Source organism: Podarcis pityusensis (assembly GCF_964106645.2).
Source record: "Podarcis pityusensis genome assembly, chromosome: 8".
NCBI lineage: Eukaryota > Metazoa > Chordata > Lepidosauria > Squamata > Lacertidae > Podarcis > Podarcis pityusensis.
Window position 1 is genome coordinate 47326884 of NC_138033.1, and position 19561 is coordinate 47346444.

Sequence of the window (19561 nt, forward strand, 5' to 3'; positions counted from 1 at the left end):
GGGAACTGGCAGGTGCCTTCATATTTGTGGTTCTCTTCTGTCCTCCACTCTATTCCATCTCCCACTTTTTCTCAACAAAACCAACAAAAGAGTGTTTTGCTGCCTTAAAGGCTAGCTGTTTTGTTGTGGCGGAAGCTTTTATGAGCAATAACCCACTCTACTTCCCACTTCAGTGTGGCTCTTGCTGCTTTTATTACATGTGTGATGGCACCAAGAGAACTGAACTGAAATTAGGCAGAGGCTGCCAATTTATTGCCCTCCAGATGTTTTGGACTAGAAGTCAAATCAGTCCCAGCCCACATGCCCAATGGTCAGGGATGATGGGAGTTGCAGTCCAGAACACCTGAAGAGTGTAATGTTGGCTACCCTTGGAATGCAGGGTGATTATAATGGTTGGTGAAATTTGGGTTTTGGTTCCCATCGCAAGCCCCCTGTAACTCTTCATTTTTTCCTCATTAGCCACCAGCCCTGCCTGACTTGAGCGCTGTTAGGACACTATGGGGGAAGCCTATTTCAGGGAAGAAGATGGAGCTCCTCTCCCTCTCTTCTGACCCTGTTTTGTTGAAGGGGGGAGGGGAGGGCCACAGCTCAGGGGAGAAGCATCTGCTTTGCATGCATCCCCGATGGCATCTTGAGGTAGGGCTAGGGAAATCCCATCTGAAACCATGGACAGCAGCTGCAAGCTGGTGTAAGGATAGTACTTAGCAAGGTGGACCAAAAGATTTGATTTTGGATAAGACAGCTTCCTGTGCTTGGTCTTGGTGTTGCTATGCTATGGAGTAGTAAGTGGGCAGTCCTCAAGAAGAAAAGTGACTACTCAAGTTAGCTCTGTTACTTAAAGGAAAACAAACGGTGCAAAGCAAGCTTGGCACCATCCTCAGTACTGGGTTGTTTTGTTTCTCTCTCCAACTGCCCTGGGGGCAAGTTCTGTGGTGCCGCATCTCAAAGATGCTATCATGGTGCTGAAAAGGGATAACTAAAATGATGAGGGAGTTTGAGCTCCTTCCTTATTATTTATTAAATTTGTATACTGCCCTTCACCTGAAGATCACGTCGGTAAACAACAAAAAAATACAAAATGAGAACACTAAATGCCTAATAAAACCCAAAATCTAACCCAACAAACACAAGGAGGCACACAGAGAAGGGCCGCATGATGATCGCAGGGGCCAGGTAGGTTCATATGGAGAGAGGCACTCCTTAAGGTATTGTGCTCCTAAGACATTTAGGGCTTTATAGGGAAAAACCAGCACTTTGAGTTGGGCCTGGAAACCTAGTTGACAGTCAGAGCAGTCGGGCCAGGATCAGGAAGCCGCTGACCAAGTTCGCAAACAACAGCTCAGCCTCTTCTTCCCCTCCCATGAGGGAACAAAGCGGCAGCAGGAGAAGCCCCTCTGGACACCACGTTGCCCCCTCGAGGAGAAAGAAGTGGCGGTCCTAGCCACCGAAAGCGGCGTTTGCTTGGGGTGGGGAAGCGTCTTCGTTCCCCGCGTTGCTCAAGGTCAGAGGGCTCTGCTCGTCTGTTCTGGGGGGCAAGAACAGCCCCTCTCGTGGGGCTTGAAGCGGGAGGGCGGCAGCAGGACACAGTGTGCGCACCCCCCCCTTCCGCCCCGGTGTTGGTGCCAAGTGGCCATTAATCCGCAGGCCCGCGGCCCGGACTGCGCAATAAATACCTGTTGCCGGGGGAGGAGGGAAGGGCGCCACGCGGCTGAGCTCCTCCCCCCGGGGGAGACCGATGGTCCCCAGCTCCGCACGCGGCCGAGCAGAGGAGCGCGCGAGCCCCGAGCAGCTGAGACGCCCTTCTGCCCGTCCGTCGAGCAGGCTGGACCCGCGCAGGCGCCCCTGGCACGACGTGGCCACCATGCGTTCCATGCTGGCCGACGAGAGCGCCTTCTGCGCTGCGCCGCTGCACGACTGGCCTTGGAGCGCCTTTGGAGGGAAAGCCGCCGCCGCCGCCGCCCCCCCAGGTAAGCCGGCCCAGGGCTGGAGCGAGCAAGCAAGCCACGGAAAGAGCCTCCCTCGAGGCTCCCTCTGGGCTCCGGCCCTTCCACCAAGGCACCGCCTGCCTTTGCTTTGCGACGCCCAAAAGTCAGGCTGCTGGGGTCCAACTAACCCAGTCTTGTCCACGCTCACCGGCAGCGGTTAACTTCTCCAGACTTTCGGGCACCGGCGAAAGTCTTCCCCAGTCCGGTCTGGATGGAGCCGGGGACCGCCTACGTGCACACCTCGGCCGCGGTCCTTCCTCGGAACAGTTTTTTCCAAGAAGAGCGCTTCCTGCTGTCAGAAGCGCTACTGCCCCCGAGGGAACGGCTCTGGGCCGCGGGAGTTGCAGGGCGTTCCGTGCCCCTGTCCCACCTTGTAGCTGTCCCGACGAGGCCCGCTCCCTCGAGTTTCCTTGGCTCAGCGCCGCTCCCACTCTCTCCCAAGCCCGAGGGCTTCGGAGAGGGCTGTAAAAGGAGACTCCCCGGGGGGTTCCTGCTCTTCATTCAGAATCCATCTCTGGGAGGGGGGGTCATTGAAACGCCCCCCTCGGAGACTCCTTCGCCAAGCCACCCAAGGGGGCTCGATGTGACGCCTTTGCTCAGGATCAGCCACGTGGCCACCTAGCTTCTTGCTGGGCTAATTTAATGCGGGGTTAAAGACCAGTCAGATAGAGCAGCCAGGAGGAAACGCCAATGGATAAGGCTACCAAAATAGGAGGGGAGGGTGAGCAACGAGCAAAACCTGGCTGGAGTCGCCCTTAATAAAAGATCTTTGCAGCTATAATGTTGTCTAGGACAAACTTTAGATTCAAACTCACCCCCACCCAAATCAAAAACATGTATCCATGAATGTCAGTTTTTTTCTTTTAGCAATGGGGTGCAGGTATATTTTAAAGTGCAGCAGCTCATCCATGAAGTGCCCTCTATCCCAGCCACACACTATCCTCAACAAGAGTCCAAAAATGCAGGCAGTTGTGTAAAGACGCCCTTCTTTACAAAATTTAAGGAAGAGTAACTTGTAGCACATGACAACTGCTGTCCAAGGCATATCTACCTGGAAGTCAGATTCGTTGAATACGGTTCTGACTGCAGGAGCCTTAGCAAAAGATCTTCAACCAGCAACTTTAAGCTTTTAATTAGAAATGCAATCTTGCAAAGGAGTGCTACAGCCCTGCATGTCCTCAAGAGATTTGGTAGTTATAGCAATATCATTTGATGGGGTCTGTGGTCCACCCCATTCTATTATATTCTGAGAGTCACTCCCCACACCCCACCAATCTAATTGCCTGCCAGGGAGAGGATTGCAGGTTGGTGTTCTCTTTCATGCTAGCAAAAGTGAACATTTTTCTGATATGTAGAGGAGGGAAATGCCAAGCCCTGACATTGTTTAAAATTTAGATGTAGCCAATGGCCTGTGGAGCACCAAGTAGTTTCAGAGTCAGGTTACCTGTTCAGGGGTGATTTTATCCACAGTGGAGTGACTGACATATGCATGGATTTCAGATCATTTTGTAGTTGAATATTAGATCTTACAAAGCACATGTGGATAGTTCTTGAAGTTCTGTTATCATTTTTAACATGGCTGTAGCTAAACTCCGGAGAGTCATGGGGTAGAACAGATTTGATTTCTGGTCTCATCATTTGATTAATGCAGCTTGATAGGACTGAGCTGTGAGTAATTGGAGTGCAAAAATTATATGATGCTAGTCCTGTAATTTTTAATATGTTTTTATTTTTGGTTGGTTGGGTGGGACTGTCACAAACAAATGAGAGTGAGAACAGGCAGTGGGTATGTTGAGCTGAAAACCTTCTCTTTCCACATTATTCAGGGTTTCTGAAATATTCCATCATAGCTGCTATGTAACAACCAACAAAACCCCTAACTGAAACAAATCACAGAATTAATTGAGACAATCTGGCACCTTATTTTATAATACCAGAATATTTCCAGGAACAACAAAGGCTGTAATAAGGGAGTACTATATAAAACAGCTTCTTCTCTAATCCCCTGCCTCCAAAATACATATTTCTCTCCTCTCTGTTCCGTCACCTGAATGCATTCTCTCGACCTTCAGAGCTTTTTCTAATAAAGGCAATGTCCTCAAACTCTTCTGTACGTGTCTGTTTGTATTCAACATTTTTTGGGGGGGGGTGTGCACATTGTGGCAACTTTCTTGATTCCTTAAGAGAAACAGGGGCACTTTTTACTATGACAAAGGTCCCTGTGCACCTCAACTTTGTATTTATTGCTAATCTGTAAGGCATGGCTAGGAACAGCTGGTGCTATAACCTCGGACACAAGTACTAAGAAGTGTGTGAGCTCATGCAAAATATCTTGGGAAGAGCTAGTGAGGCCTGGCATTTCCCTGTTTTGATGCTCAGGTTCAACGACAGCCACTATGGTACAAGGACTGAGTGTAGAACTTTAGAGTGAGAAGACCTGGGTTCAAATCCTGGTTCAACCAGAAAGCTCACTCTCTGTCTAACCTACTTTGAGAGGGCCATTGTGAAAAGGGGATTGAAACTATGTGGCTGTGGTGTCAGCATTGTTTGTCTGCATATGCAACTCAAGGTCAGTTTCCTGGGGTGGCAGAGATTTTTTTTTAGAGAGGGCAGCAATAAGTCCAAGAGGTACATTCCAGAATTTGTTGCAACAAACTTGGGACACAGCCCTTGCATCATGTGTTACACCCCAGCATCCTCTCGATTGGTCAGTCTCACAGGGCTATAGCAAAGATGAATGCTTGCAAAGGTGTTTCTCCAGTAAGTAAACAGCAGCAGAAGCAGCAGCAACAACAAGAACTTGAAGAACTTTACCTTATGGGATGGCATACAAATATTGTTACTAAGTAAATAATATCACATAGCTCAGTTTGTTATAGCATGGTGCTGATAATGCTCAGGTTGCAGGTTTGATCCCCGTATGGGACAGCTGCATATTCCTGCATTGCAGGGGGTTGGACTAGATGATCCTTAGGGTCCCTTCACACTCTACAATTCTGATTATTTAATAAAAATAAGTGTTATTTTAATACAGGGTTGGTAGTTCACATGACCCTGCACGGAGTTAAATGGACAGTACCTGTCCCAATGAGTTTATGGTTTAAGGCAGAGGTTTTCAACCTTTTTGGGTCCACGGCTCCCTTGACCAACTACATTCTTTCTGTGGCAACCTGTGGGGCTCAGGAGCCCAGTTGCGTCACCCCTTGTCTGCCGAGCTGACAGCACCTCACCCTTTTTCATTTTTTTTTTTTTAATAAATGTTTATTAGGGTTTAACATACAAAATAGATATAATAAACAATGTAGCATATGTCTTAACATAGTTTCACATCTTCTTTGGACTCCCTCACATCTCCCGCTCCCACTTTCATCGTTATAACTTTTTGCCAGCAATTTATCATCTTGTTTGCATTCTTATGCCCCATCTATTTATTTATAATCTTGTAATTCTCGAAGAAATTTATATTTTCTCAATCTCACATTATCATCTTAAATCATCTAATTTAGTGGTGCTCAATTATTTATGATCTAGCATCCTGCTTAGCATTCACTCAAATTACAATATTTTTGTAGATAAATCTTGAATTTCTTCCAGTCCTCCTCCATCCTCTCCTCTCCCAGGTCACGGATTCTGCCGGTCATCTCAGCCAGTTCCATATAGTCTATCAGTTGCATCTGCCATTCTTCCAGTGTGGGTAGATCTTGAGCTTTCCAGTGCTTTGCAAGAAGTATCCTTGCTGCTGTTGTTGCGTACATAAAAAATGTCCAATCCTTCTTTGCCACCCCTTGGCCGACAATACCCAAAAGAAAGGCCTCTGGTTTCTTTGTGAAGGTATACTTAAATACCTTTTTCAGTTCATTATAAATCATTTCCCAGAACGCCTTCACTTTAGGGCAGGTCCACCAGAGGTGGAAGAATGTTCCTTCACTCTGTTTACATTTCCAACACTTATTATCAGACAGGTGGTATATTTTTGCAAGTTTGACTGGGGTCATATACCATCTATATATCATTTTCATTACATTTTCTTTCAAAGCATTGCATGCAGTAAAGTTCAACCCAGTACTCCACAACCTTTCCCAGTCCTCAAACATGATATTGTACCCAATGTCCTGCACCCACCTTATCATAGCCGATTTAACCATTTCATCTTGTGTATTCCATTTTAACAGCAAGTTATACATCCTTGAAAGCACCTTAGTCTTTGGTTCTAACAGTTCTGTTTCTAGTTTCGATTTCTCCACCTGGAACCCTAGTTTCTTATCATTTTTAAAAACTTCTTTAATCTGAGCGTAATGTAACCAGTCTCGCACTTTATCCTTCATTTTCTCCAAACTCTGCAATTTCCAGTTGTCTCCATCTTTTTCTAATATTTCCCAATATTTTGGCCATTTGGCCTCCATATTGGGTCTTTTTCGGGCCTTAGCTTCCAAAGGTGAAAGCCACCTTGGAGTTTTATTTTCCAACAAGTCTTTATATTTTGTCCAGACATTAAACAGTGATTTTCTGACAATATGGTTCTTAAAGGCCTTATTGATTTTAACCTTGTCGTACCATAAGTATGCATGCCATCCAAAAGTATTGTTAAACCCTTCCAAATCCAACACGTCAGTGTCCTCAAGAAGTAGCCAGTCTTTTAGCCAGCAGAAAGCTGCGGCCTCATAGTACAACTTTAAATCTGGCAGGGCAAAGCCCCCTCTTTCTTTCACATCAGTTAATATCTTAAACTTAATTCTGGGCTTTTTGCCCTGCCAGACAAACTTAGAAATATCTCTCTGCCACTTCTGAAAACACTCCGTCTTATCCAAGCACCTCACCCTTTTTCAAACACCCTTCCTTGTGGAGTGTTCCCTCAGCCTCCTCTCTTCTCTCCTTGGGAGTCCTCTGGGGAGCCACTGCTGCTGCCCCTGGTCCCTGAGCTAAAAGAGAGGTGCCTCCTCACAGTGCCCCACAAAGGCCTGGGAAGCACCCCCTGACCAGCCCCAGAGGCACCATTCACATGGGGAGCTTGTAGCCAGGGCTGCTGCAACAAACAGCCACACAAGCCTTTGGGAGGCAGAGACCCAAGAGGGCACCAGAGGATGGAGGGGAGGCAAGAGGGACAGAGGCCCATAGCACCCCTGACCATTATTCAAGGGTGCCACAGCACACTGGTTGAAAAGCACTGGTTTAAGGCATCCTCCACCCAGGTATATAAGAGGCATTAACACAGTTCAAGGACACCTTCCAGCTGAACACAGCTGGAGGGGGCTGTGGCTTGGGTGCTGTCCAAAGGGCCAGATGGAGGGTTGCATTTGGCCTTGAGGCCTGAGCTTCCCCACTTCTGATGTAGATGCTGGCCTCTATTCAGAGGGGATATGGTTCTACAGGAAGGGGGGTTCCCCAGAGAAGTTCCTCCTTCTGACCACCTCTGCAAATCACCGCATGACCAGGAGGATCTTATCCAACAATCCTAGTGAGTGAGCAGGAAACCCTCCCTGGCTTGTGGGAGGACTTTCTTTGTGCAAGGGGCATATTGCACTAGCCTTGTGCAAGCAATTCCAGTCAGTGGGGAAGAGAGGAGGCCAAAGGCCCCAGTGTGGCTCATTTACTGCCTGCTTTTATATTGACTGGTGCTTCTGTTGCCACCTAAGGATTTTACTGTATGCTTTCCATGTCAGAACCAGGAACCAGGAAACCACAACTGGGGGTGTAAAAAGCAGTAAATGAGATCTTTAAAAGACTGTTGCTGGTAGGGTGGTAGGGACCCGTCTTTATGGTATTACAAAACTTTTAAAGGCCTGCTTCAATAAAACACTGTTTAAAGGCAGCTGATAACACTGTCATAAGGAGAATATTGCCCTTGGTTATGAAAATGGTATGCATTTCCACAGCTACTGTATAATGGACTGAGGCCAGCTGAAATAAATATACAGCAGGGGCAGAGGTGATGGGATGGTGGCAGCTCTGGAGCATTACCTAGATGCGCTGGAACATCAGAGAAAAGTCCCAGGGATATAGAATAAGAGAGAGTAAGAAAACACAGCTATTTGAGGGTTTTATAAGCCACAGACAGGCTACAGAGCAAGAAAAGTGAAACTAGGGAAGAATTACCGTAGTTGGGTTATAAGCAGAGATAAAGGTTAGTAAGCCCAGTGGCAAGCCAGGAGAGCAAAAAGGAGAAGATGAAGTGTAGGCAAGGAAACCACTACCTTTGAGAAAATCTTAGGAGCTGTAGGTAGGAAAGGCTATGCTAAGAAAAGCAGACTAGCACACAGGTCCTGATATGATATGGGTGCCTAAGCTCAACTGGTGAAAGTCCCGCCAGGTGGTCCCTAACAAAAAGAGACAACCTGCAGCTCCAAGGATCCTGGGGACCTTAAGGAATACAATTACGACAGCAGTCTTTCTAAATCTGATACCCTCCACATGTTTTGGACTACAACTCCCATGCTGGATGGGACTTAGTAGTCCAAAGCATTGGGAGGTCACAAGTTTTGGGAAAGCTGGTCCAAGCTGTTCTAGGGAAATAGGGAAGGGAAATAGGGACTTGGGGGGGAAAAAGGATAAGTGGGTGGCAAGACAGAAGGAGGGGGAGAGAGTGAGAGAGAAGCGCTTCTGGGCACTTGAAAGGTATAGCACTAGCATCAGTTTTTGTACTTGACCGATTCAAAATTTAATTACATAAATTACCGTATTTTTTGCTCTATAAGACTCACTTTTTCCCTCCTTAAAAGTAAGGGGAAATGTGTGTGCGTCTTATGGAGCGAATGCAGGATGCACAGCTATCCCAGGAGCCAGAACAGCAAGAGGGATTGCTGCTTTCACTGCACAGTGATCCCTCTTGCTGTTCTGGCTTCTGAGATTCAGAATATTTTTTTTCTTGTTTTCCTCCTCCAAAAACTAGGTGCATCTTGTGGTCTAGTGCGTCTTATAGAGCGAAAAATACGGTATTTCCTGGCTAGTGTGACACACCCACGGTAAAGGCACTTCCACATGTTGCACCTCAAAGTTAGAACACTAGCACACTAGCAGGGCTTTCAGTGTGGGTGCTACTGTTCTGTGGAACAGCATTTTTGTTGAGAGGCAACAGGGGCTCACTATCTGCACTTTTCCAGAAACTGGTGATATTTTTATTCTGACAAGCCTTCCCACCTGGATGAATACATCTCTGCCACAAGTGTCCATTTTGTATTTTTTTTTTTAATTGTGTTATTCTGTATATTACCAAGATATATGTTTCATATATACCATTTACAGATATGGAAGGCAATAATAATAACAATAATAATAATATAACAACAACAACAACAACAACAACAACAATAATAATATAATAATAATAATAATAATAATAATAATAATAATAATGACAAATGGGAATAGTTCTGGTAGGCTGAATTTGGATTCCCTTGGTCTCAGGGTCCCCACACCTGCTTTAATTCCTCCCTCAGTGAGGGTTAAAAGACTGCTAAGGATCATAAAATGGAAGCAGCATTTTGTGTAAACGCATCTCTATTCCTGGAAGGCTCTTGACCGCTCATCACAAAAGAACTGACACCCCACTCTTCGTGTCAAGTTCTAGCAATAGAGAACACACAGTACTGTAGTAGGTGATCTCCATAGATGTAGGGTTTTTATAAAAAAGAAAAAAACACTGTACACAGAACTATAGCAGCAGCTCTTTGGGTTCTGCACAAAGGCATTGTTAGCTTTGTCTCACAAGTCCACCACTGTCCTTCCTCTAAGGATGCCACGAGGGGAAAAGGCGGCAACACAACAAAGGCCCTGCCAAGCTTAGCAACAAGTCAGGAAGTGCCAGCATGGCCTGGGGTCACCGGAGCAGTTGACAGATGCCCAGTATTTTCCAGTTACTATTGGAAAACAATCAACTGCCTCGCTCCAGCTAGTGGTATATTAAGGAAACACCTGCTTATTCTCTCCCCCCACAATTTGATTAAAATAACGACTGGCTTAAATTGTTAATTGGCTCATCCCAATTAATTTCCTGCCTTTTGTATAACATGCATGCACTATTTTCATCATAAGGCAAACATTCAAGTTGCTCTTGGTTTTATCTTATATGTACTTGCTAATAATTATACAAATAGGATTGTAATGTTTTTGAAAAGCAATTAAAATGGAACAGAGGAAACTTTTCCTATTCTGAATCAGGTCATTGGTCCATCTTGTTTAGTACTGTTTACACCAGGCGTGGGGGACCTTTGGCCCTCCAGATGTTGTTGAACTATCAGTCCCAGTGAGTATGGCACATTTCCCTTACCTGCTTAACAATTTAGAATAATTTGAGGTTTTTAATGATAAAAAGTGATGTCTAACAGTCCAGTCCTGATCCTCATCAGCATGTTGAATTGAAATGGGTGTTTGGAGCAGGGTTAGAAACATACAAGACTGGCATCCCTCATGGGAATGTCACTAATCTAAGACAATGTAAAATATTCCACAACAAAGATTAAAATGGCATTAAAAATGGACTCTCTAAACAGCTTTCAGGAGAAAGTAATATCAGCAGTGTTAGAATGGCATCAAGTTGTTTTATTGTGCGTGCTGTAGCATTTGTTTCTTTCTCTTAGTTACAGACACAGTTTTTGTGTGTATGTCTAAGCTTAAGAACAAGCGATCGAGGACGAAGAGGAAAGCTGGGGAAAAATGCAGCCTCCCAAAGTGCGGAGGAGGCTGAGAAAACGGGCAACAAAAATGAAAAGCCTTCTGAATGAAGGCAGATTGGAAAGATTGGATTTGTTTCTTTTAGAAAGAACAAGTGGGGTGGAGAGAAGAATGGCATGAAGAAAACTGATTATCTCCTACAATCATGGGAACATTTGCAGAAAATGAATAATGGCAAAATTCACAACTGATAAGAAGAAATATTTTCCCTGTGGTACTTAACTGGAATGCAGTGTTGGGTGTAATTGAGGCCAAGGATTTGGTGAGGAAAAAGTAGATTCCAGAATGGCAAGAATCACGACAGCTAGGAGACTTAACACATTCACATTTTGGATGGTTTGCATACCCACACAAACTTTTTCTGTACTCTGGAACTGAACTAGAAGTGCAGGAAATTAGGCAAAGGAGGTGCCTCTTGTCACACACAGAAAGTATGTGTGTGCACATGTGACTCAACCATACAGAGTATGTGGTTTGTAGTCATCTCCTGTCTGCGGTTTAAACAGACGAGGGCTGGCATAGCTGACGTCCTGGGGGAAGTTGGAATGCACATCCCCCTCACTTTCTCCAAAAGCCATTTCCTTCACCTGACAAGTGGTGGTGCTCTTGATAGGAAACCTGTCTATATCCCTATTCTTGGCCAGACCCAATAGGATGGTTTGGACCTGATTTAATAATACTTGCATACCAAAGTAAACGATAGTATATGGTTGTTTTTCGGTGTTTGCACTATTCTTATTTCTTTAAAAATAATTTACATACTGCTTATCATTTCAAAAATCTGTGAAAAACAAGCAATATATTAAAACAAAACCACAACCTGAAACCAGTTAATCTGAAATATAAAAATACAGAAAGCATATAAAGAGAAAATAAAACAGAAATCCAGAAGATTCAGACATGTAGAACAGGTCAAAAACATAAAACAATCGCTGGTGATGGTGGAAGAGAAGTGACTCTGGTTTCAGAATATGGAGTCAACAACCGTCATGTTGTTTACCTGCATCAAGTATTACTCAAACCCAGTATGACAACTTCCACCTTCTTGATAGCTTGCCTGCATTTTTCAAAGTATCACATGTCTCCAGTTGGGCCTCTCTATACATAAAGATCTTTAGTGAAGGCCATTCTCCAGGTTCTCTCTGCTGCGGTGTGATGGGTGGCTCTTGAGGAAAGGGCCTTCTCAGTGGTGGAGCCTTAGTTGCTGAAGGTCTCTCCAGAGAGGCTCACCTGTGAGTCATCTGGATGTCAGTTTAGCACCAAATACCTTTTTGTTTTCCATGACCTTTTAATGTTAGTCTATTTTATGTCTGCTGATGGTTTTATGCTTTTGTTTTATTGCTTTTGCTGCCTTCTCTAAGTTATTTTAGGTTATAGGTTCACGTGTTTTATTGTACAGTATTCTGATCTTTGACTGTAGTCCACTCAAGGGCAGGGTAAGCTAATATGTAATCAATATGCTACTATTACTCCTTTACGTAGGCAACACACTGAGGAGATACACCTGGCTTTCCCCACTGTGAACTAATTGGGAGAGCCCCCCTTAATTATCCTATGGCTTCCGTGGTACAAGAGGGAACAGAAAACTCATAACTGTACATTCGGATTCTCAAGAACTTGCATATTGAGAGTGGGGCCTCTGCACCTTTTCCCTCTAGTGCTTGCACTTCACCTCCTATCATTTTATAGTCTCCATGTTTCCTTATAGGGTACACCTTTGCATACACAATGGCAGAGGCTCAAGCCCCAGGTTTTTTTTTCGGTTTTTTTGTTTTTAAAATAAATTATAAGGACCTGAGATTCAGAAGGCAGGGGCAGGCAGAAGCCACTCTATGAACACATTGCACTCTAAGGCCATTTAAGCCCAGTGCAGCAACAGATCTCCGTGGTTTCCAACGGGAGTGGACTTTCCCAGTAACTTGCTACTTAATTATGATTTTTTCACTGGGACTTCAGCCTCTGTCCTTGTGCAGGCAAAGGTGGTGCTGCCAGCCACGGAGCAACCTTCCTTCACCGAAAACAGCCTTGTGGCGCCTTAAAGATAGATGGACTAGTGGAGCACAAATGGTCAGACCGCACAGCCTGCAAAAGCTTCTGCCATAATAAATGTGATATAGAACCACTCAAGACAAGGGTGCTTAAAGTCAAAGGGAACACAGGACATTCGGTGTTTGGCGGTGGCGTAGCTGTTTTTCCCCTGCAGCCTGGAAAAGGGCAATACCCTTCTGAAAACTGACGCAGAAGTTGACCTCTTAATTCTTCCTCTCCTTAAATATTTCTGTCCCCATCTTTTGGTCAGTAGATGCGAAATAAATACAACGCACCAGTGATCAAGCACGTCAGTTGAAACAAAAGTAGCAATTACAAAAAAAAAAAAAAGGCCGGCGACGACGGCAGCCTACAGCTCCTCACTCTTCCTAAGAGATTGCCTTGACTTTTCTTTGCTCTTCCCCCGAGCTGAAAAGGAAGCTGTACAGCCACCTCCCTCCACTCTGACAAAGAGGCCTCTCTCTCGCGAACATCCCCTGTAGCGCAGGCGCAGAAACCACCCTCGAATCGACTCCGCGAGGCCCCTGTCCATACAAGAACTGGCACATGCGCATTAAAGCCGTCTCTGGTTCGTTTACGCGAGCGGCTCGCATGCGTCGAAGGCTTGAGGGCACTTGTTTGCCGAGCACGGCGCAAACGCGCACAACGTCCATTTTGCGTCGCCTGTTGCCGCTGCCCCGCCGCCTCCCCCCCCCGCCCGCGGTCTGAGGCCTTGCGCATGCGCCTCCTTTTCCCGTTGGTTTTTGTGTTTTCCTCTCTCTTTTTCACCGTCGCCGTGGCTCGAGAGCCGGGCGACGCATGCGCAGTGTCAACGGAGAGGGGGCGGTCCTGCTGGGCGACAGGCACCGAATGCCTGTCAGGAGCGGCGGTGGCTGAATAAGAGCCCGGCCCGCGCCTCCTCTGTCCCTGGTCCCGCCTCTCGCCGCAGCAGCACAGCCCCCTCCGCTCCCCTTGCCTGTGGTCAGCAACCGCTGCGGCGTCCATCCGTCCGTGCCCCCCACCGCCGCCACCTCCCCCCGTCCCGCCCCCCCACCGCCGCCACCTCCCCCCGGCCGGGCCGCGGAGCTGCGATGCCCTCGGACTTCATCTCTCTCCTCAGCGCCGACCTCGACCTCGAGTCCCCTAAGTCCCTCTACTCCAAGGGTGAGTCTCTGGTGGGCCTCAGGGGAGCGGTGGGAGGGAAAGAGCGCCGCCGCGTTGCATCGACGACTCTGGACTCCGGAGCGGCCTCCTCGCTCGCTCGATCACCGTTGTTTCTCAGGAATTTGTCCCGACCCTGTGGGGCGTGTGCGAGAAGGAGGCCGCTTGGGAGGGACGGGGAGGGGCTGCTGCCCCCCCCGCTCGACCAAGGTGAGGAAGGGGCGCAGTCGCCGTTAATAAGGTCACTTTTCGGGTGGGGGCGGGGCTGCGCTCTACACGTGCTCAGAGGCCCCCTACTTTCATTCGCTGTCTATCAATTGCCAGATTAGCATCCTTCTTTTTGGCGGCGGTGGCGGTTCACAAGTAAGGTCCGAAACCCTCATGTTTCGTTGAACCAAGAGAGAGTTTCTAAATAGGGCCCCGTTCTCACTTTTATTCTTCTGAATTTCCCATCAGCTTCCGTTCCTTCCTGCCATCAATAGGTCTGTTTATTAGCTTGTTACTTTCTATCCTACCTTTCTTTCAAGGAGCTCAAGGCACCCTACATGGCCCTCCCCTCTCCATTTTATCCTTTCAACTGCCCCAAAGATGCTTGAAGAGTTTCATGGCTGAATGCAGGTTGATGCTGCCTCTCCTTGTTCCTACTTCTGTAGATGAACAAATTGTGAAAAACAAATGATCATGAGTCTGTCGCAGCCAGCTATGGTATTGGGCCCAGTGTAGCATGCCACAGAGAGTTGGCCTGAAAATGCAGGAGTTAAGTGGGGAAGTCGAGTATGTTGGCCTCCTAGGAGGAAAGAGAGAGAAAGGGTAGATTTTTTCTTTTTCCCTCACTTCACCTTGATCCTGGTAACCGCTTGGTTCATCTTCTGAAGGAGCTCCAACAGGGAGAAAAAACGAAGCAAACATTGAAGTAAGGCTAGCAACCCTGTAAAATATTTTGCCCTCAAAATAATGGCCAGGGTCAACTAGCTTGCCACACTGCCCTCACTCCTTTACACATATCACACAAGAGACACAAAGAGAGAATTCAAAGGAAAACAGCAGTGTACTTATGGAAGTCCAGCAGGTTGTTTTAACATGGTATGAGAAAAAGATATTATTTTAAAGTTCAGCTTGTACAACTAGATCATGACTTTTTAAAAATGTAAAAATATTGCAGTTGCCTTAAAGCAAGCATTATAAACTCCCGAAACAGAGGGTTGATTCAACTCAATTTCTCATTTTCTGCACAAAATGCAGGAGTTATTTCCATTCATGCCCCCAAGGAAAATAGGTCAGACTCTCCAATGATCTTGTGAAATCTAGAGCGACAAAATAGGTTTGTTGGGTATTCAGACCAATGTTTCAGGTTTACTCAGTATATTTCTTCACAGCATTTCTTGCACTGTTAGACTAAAGTCTGAATGGGCCCCCAAGGCTAAAAGAAATCAGTGTAATGAAAATATGGAGCCAGGGCAACCAATTGCCCACTTGTATTCCTATAGGCCTTACTGTTATATTTATATGATGGGTTTTTGTCCACTTAAATGTTCACTTAAATTGTAGATTTTCAACATGTGATTTGACACTTTTTTGTTCCGTTTTCGCAATAGGGCAGGTCTGTGGTTCTTAAAATATGTGCAAGGGTATGGGCAGTTACTGAGGTTGTCTGAGTGGGATTACAAAAGTTCTAATAATCCCTGCTTTCAGAGAAATGCAGCAGCTGTGTGAGTTATTGATTGACTTTTGCATTGAAGGGAAAAGAAGCATGACAAGTCTTTGAATGAAGTGTTTATTAAGCTTTCCTTGGCTTCCTCAGCAGGATGGGATTTCTCCTGTTTTCTAGTATGAGAAGTAGGAACTATAGTTGGGCTTCCCTTGGCCTTGTCAATATTTGGAGCTTGTGGCATGTTGGATGTGTCAACTGCTCCTTTAGCCAGGGCTGGCCTTGAAGATTCATTTCTGTGTGGATGACAGTGAACACAGCAATTGTTAGCTTGTGGAAGAACGCTGGGGCCCAGGGACAGCAGATGCAGTTCTTGTTTGTGCTCTCCCGCTTTTTGGTAATAAACTAGAGGCATATGATTGAGGGGGATAGAAGGAAATTACTGAAAATATGGCCTAGTTAGTAATCCTGACTTTTGTTGTCAAAATATGTCAAAAGTCTGTGTAAAATTTAGATTGGGAAAAGTATATAAAGCCTTTGATTATAACCAGTGCTTATTTTGTTTTCAATTTTCGTTCAATGTACAAACAAAAAAATTAGTCAAGGCTAGAAAAGAAAGGATTGAACAGGCTGAAAGTGCTCAGACGAGAAAGATTTCTTGTGAAAAACTAGTTTTGAACAGGACAATGGTAAATACTAATCCTGTCTCTCCTCTTCCCAGACCCAACAGACATCTCTTTAACAGTATAACACAATCCTATACATTTCCCATCGAAAGTAAGTCCCATCATGTTCAATTGAGCTTACTCCCAAGAAAGTAGGTATAGAACTGCAGCTCAAAGTAGTGAAATTGGCAGTGGATTAGTGTACACTGTCTAACTCTAGCTAATATGTTAACATTTTTATATGTTTTTTACTGTGACAAAATAGGTATTTATTTATTTGTTTCAGAGTTTTAATATCCACCTTCTTCCAGAGCAGAGCTCAGGGCAGTTTGCAACACAAAATACAGTATAAACATGAATATAGGAAAATTATGCAAGACAAAACCATTCTAAAAACAACACTAAATTTCAAGTACAACTAACACAAACATCATCAAGTTCCAAAGACTTGGACAAATGGGTATGTTTTTACCTGCTGTTTCAAAGTAGCCAATGTGAAGGATTGTTGTATCTCTACAATTCTATGATCTCAGTTGAGAAGGGTTCCATAAATCATACAGGTGAAACTCGAAAAATTAGAATATTGTGGAAAAGTTCATTTATTTCAGTAATTCAACTTAAAAGGTGAAACTAATATATGAGATAGACTCATGACATGCAAAGCGAGATATATCAAGCCTTTATTTGTTATAATTGTGATGTTTATGGCGTACAGCTGATGAAAACCCCAAATTACCAATCTCAGAAAATTAGAATATTAAATGAAATCAGCCTGACCTGAACCCCATAGAGAATCTATGGGGCATTGCCAAGAGAAAGATGAGAGACATGAGACCGAGCAATGCAGAAGAGCTGAAGGCTGCTACTGAAGCTTCCTGGTCTTCCATAACACCTCATCAGTGCCACAGGCTGATAGCATCCATGCCACGCCGCATTGAGGCAGTAATTGATGCAAAAGGGGCCCAAACCAAGTACTGAGTACTGAGTACATGTGCATGCTTCTAAAGTACATGTGCATGGACTTCTCAGAGGTCCAGTATTGCTCTATTTGCGGTCCTTGTTTTGCTGATTTCATTTAATAGTCTAATTTTCTGAAATTGTTAATTTGGGGTTTTCATCAGCTGTACGCCATAAACATCACAATGATAACAAATAAAGGCTTGACATATCTCGCTTTGCATGTCATGAGTCTATCTCATATATCAGTTTCACCTTTTAAGTTGAATTACTGAAATAAATGAACTTTTCCACAATATTCTAATTTTTCGAGTTTCACCTGTAGAATGTAGAGTTGGAAGGGACCTTGAGGGTCATCTAGTCTAACCTCCTGCAATACAGGAATCTTTTGTTCATCATGGGGCTCGAACCCACAACCCACCAGGGCTTTTTTTTCAGGGGGAACTCACAGGAACTCAGTTCCAGCAGCTCTCTGGTGGGCACCATTGTCATTCCAAGAGAAAAGGAGAGAGGTTCTTGGTGAGTTTTGGCACCTCTTTTTCTAGGAAAATAGCACTGGTTGGGATCATGAACAGAGACTCTACACCAGACCTTAATGCTTGGTGCTACTTAGCACTACTGTCCCAATGTTATTGGTTTTACCAAAGAGTAGAAGTAACATTGGATACAACCTACTGTGGCTCAAAACTGCAGAGCAGTCACGCAAAATAAAAGTGAACTTTGTCATCAAAGATAACTTAGCAACAGTGGAAGCATATGAATCTATTATCTCAAACTATTTAGAAGGAGAAACTTTAAATCCTATTTGCAGACTGTAAAGTGATGGAAATTGTTTGTGAATCAGATGACTGATTTTCAGTGACTTAAATTTACATATTACCAACCCTTCATAAAGAGCCTTGTTATTTACTTTCATTTTTTATCCTTGCTGTTTTTATAGTAATGCATCAGAAAAAGTTGCTTTAAATAATGAACAAATTAAAATAACCTCCTACCAATTAATCATCTAATGCTTTAGCTAATTGATCTACCCATTAAAGATGACTTCCTAAACTAAACTAAGATAAAACATTTTACGCTACCGTCACCGATTTTGTCATAGCTGAATCTTCACCAAGGAGAGGTTTCCTTGAGTTACCTGAGAGTTGTGAACATCACAGTCTAAAATAGTATGATATTTGTGGTTTTTTCCTTTGCATATTTATATTTCACCCTTGCTGTGGCAAATTGAGTGCAGTTTCTAAAAGATCTTGGCAATTCACTTGTTTTTTTTGTGGAGGCAAATCTTTGTACTTATTATAGCAGGAGGGTTGCAGGCTCCTGATAAGGGTCAAAAGAGATGTGGCAGTAAGCCAAGACAAGAAATTGCTTTGATTGGAATGTGTTTGCCTTGTCTGTAATAGTAGAAAGTAAACTAAACTATGTGTATAGTACTATGTTTTACACTTGGTGTTCTTGGATGGATATAATTATATTATTATTATTATTATTATTATTATTATTATTATTATTTAATGCTATTTGCATTAAGGAAACTTAGTGTGATCTTCTGCATGCTTACTCCGCAGTAAGTCCCACCGTGTCTTGTAGAATTGCTGCCTTGGTATATGTGTCAGCTGTGTGTGTGTGTGTGTGTGTGTGTGTGTGTGTGTGTGTTTTACTCTTTTGCAGTGGCAACAGTTCCTAGTAACTTTATTGATTCTTGCTGATTCAGTCATGGTTATTGTAGTGGTGGTTTGAAATCTACCATTGTCATTCTAGAGTAATTGCTTTTGTTGGTCTTTTGCATAGGTCTTAGAATCATAGAATTGTAGAGTTGGAAGTGACCCTGAGGGTCATCTAGTCAAACCCCCTGCAGTGCAGGAATCTCAACTAAAGCATCAATGACAGATGACCACCCAACCACTGCTTAAAAGCCTCCAATGAAGGAGAGTCCACCTCCTTTTGAAGGAGTCCTTTCCACTGTCAAACAGCTCTTCCTGATGTTTAGTTCAGATCTCCTTTCTTGTAACTTGAATCCATTGGACTGGGTCCTAGCTTCTGGAACAGGAGAAAACAAGCTTGCTCCATCTTCCATGTGACAGCCCATTAGATATTTGAAAATGGCTATCATATCTCCTCAGTCTCTTCTTTTCTGGTGAATAACTTTATTTGCTTATTTTGAGGCATTTTAGAATGTTCTCTTCCTTTTTTTCTTTTTAAAAGTGTGCTGATTTATAATCAATGATTATAAATGTCAGACGTCTTTATTTTATTTTAAACCTGTTGTAGTCTAAACAGTTATTTTTCAATTCTTGTTGGCTAGACCATCGTTTTCCAAACATGGTCCCCTTCCAACCTTATTTCCTTCCTGTGCCCCCACAATAAGTTTTTTTATAAAAAAAAATCACTACAGATATGATGTTATGCCCCCCCAACAAATCCTACTGGTAGAAAGGTAGCTATTTAAA

General features: G+C 44.3%; 1 protein-coding gene across 2 annotated transcripts in view; it reads left to right on the top strand.

Annotated features, from left to right (window-relative positions):
- Positions 1 to 1649: 1649 nt before the first annotated feature.
- The window catches only part of NFAT5 (nuclear factor of activated T cells 5), a 76319-nt gene continuing 58407 nt past the window's right edge, over positions 1650 to 19561 (top strand). Inside the window, exon 1 of one of the 2 annotated variants that reach the window (XM_081015329.1) lies at positions 1650 to 1967. In XM_081015329.1, the coding sequence (XP_080871455.1) occupies positions 1736 to 1967 (232 nt within the window). In that variant the 5' untranslated portion in view covers positions 1650 to 1735. Of the gene's footprint in view, positions 1968 to 13701; positions 13845 to 19561 lie in introns of those variants that run through there. The other variant, XM_081015331.1, reaches the window with a different exon arrangement.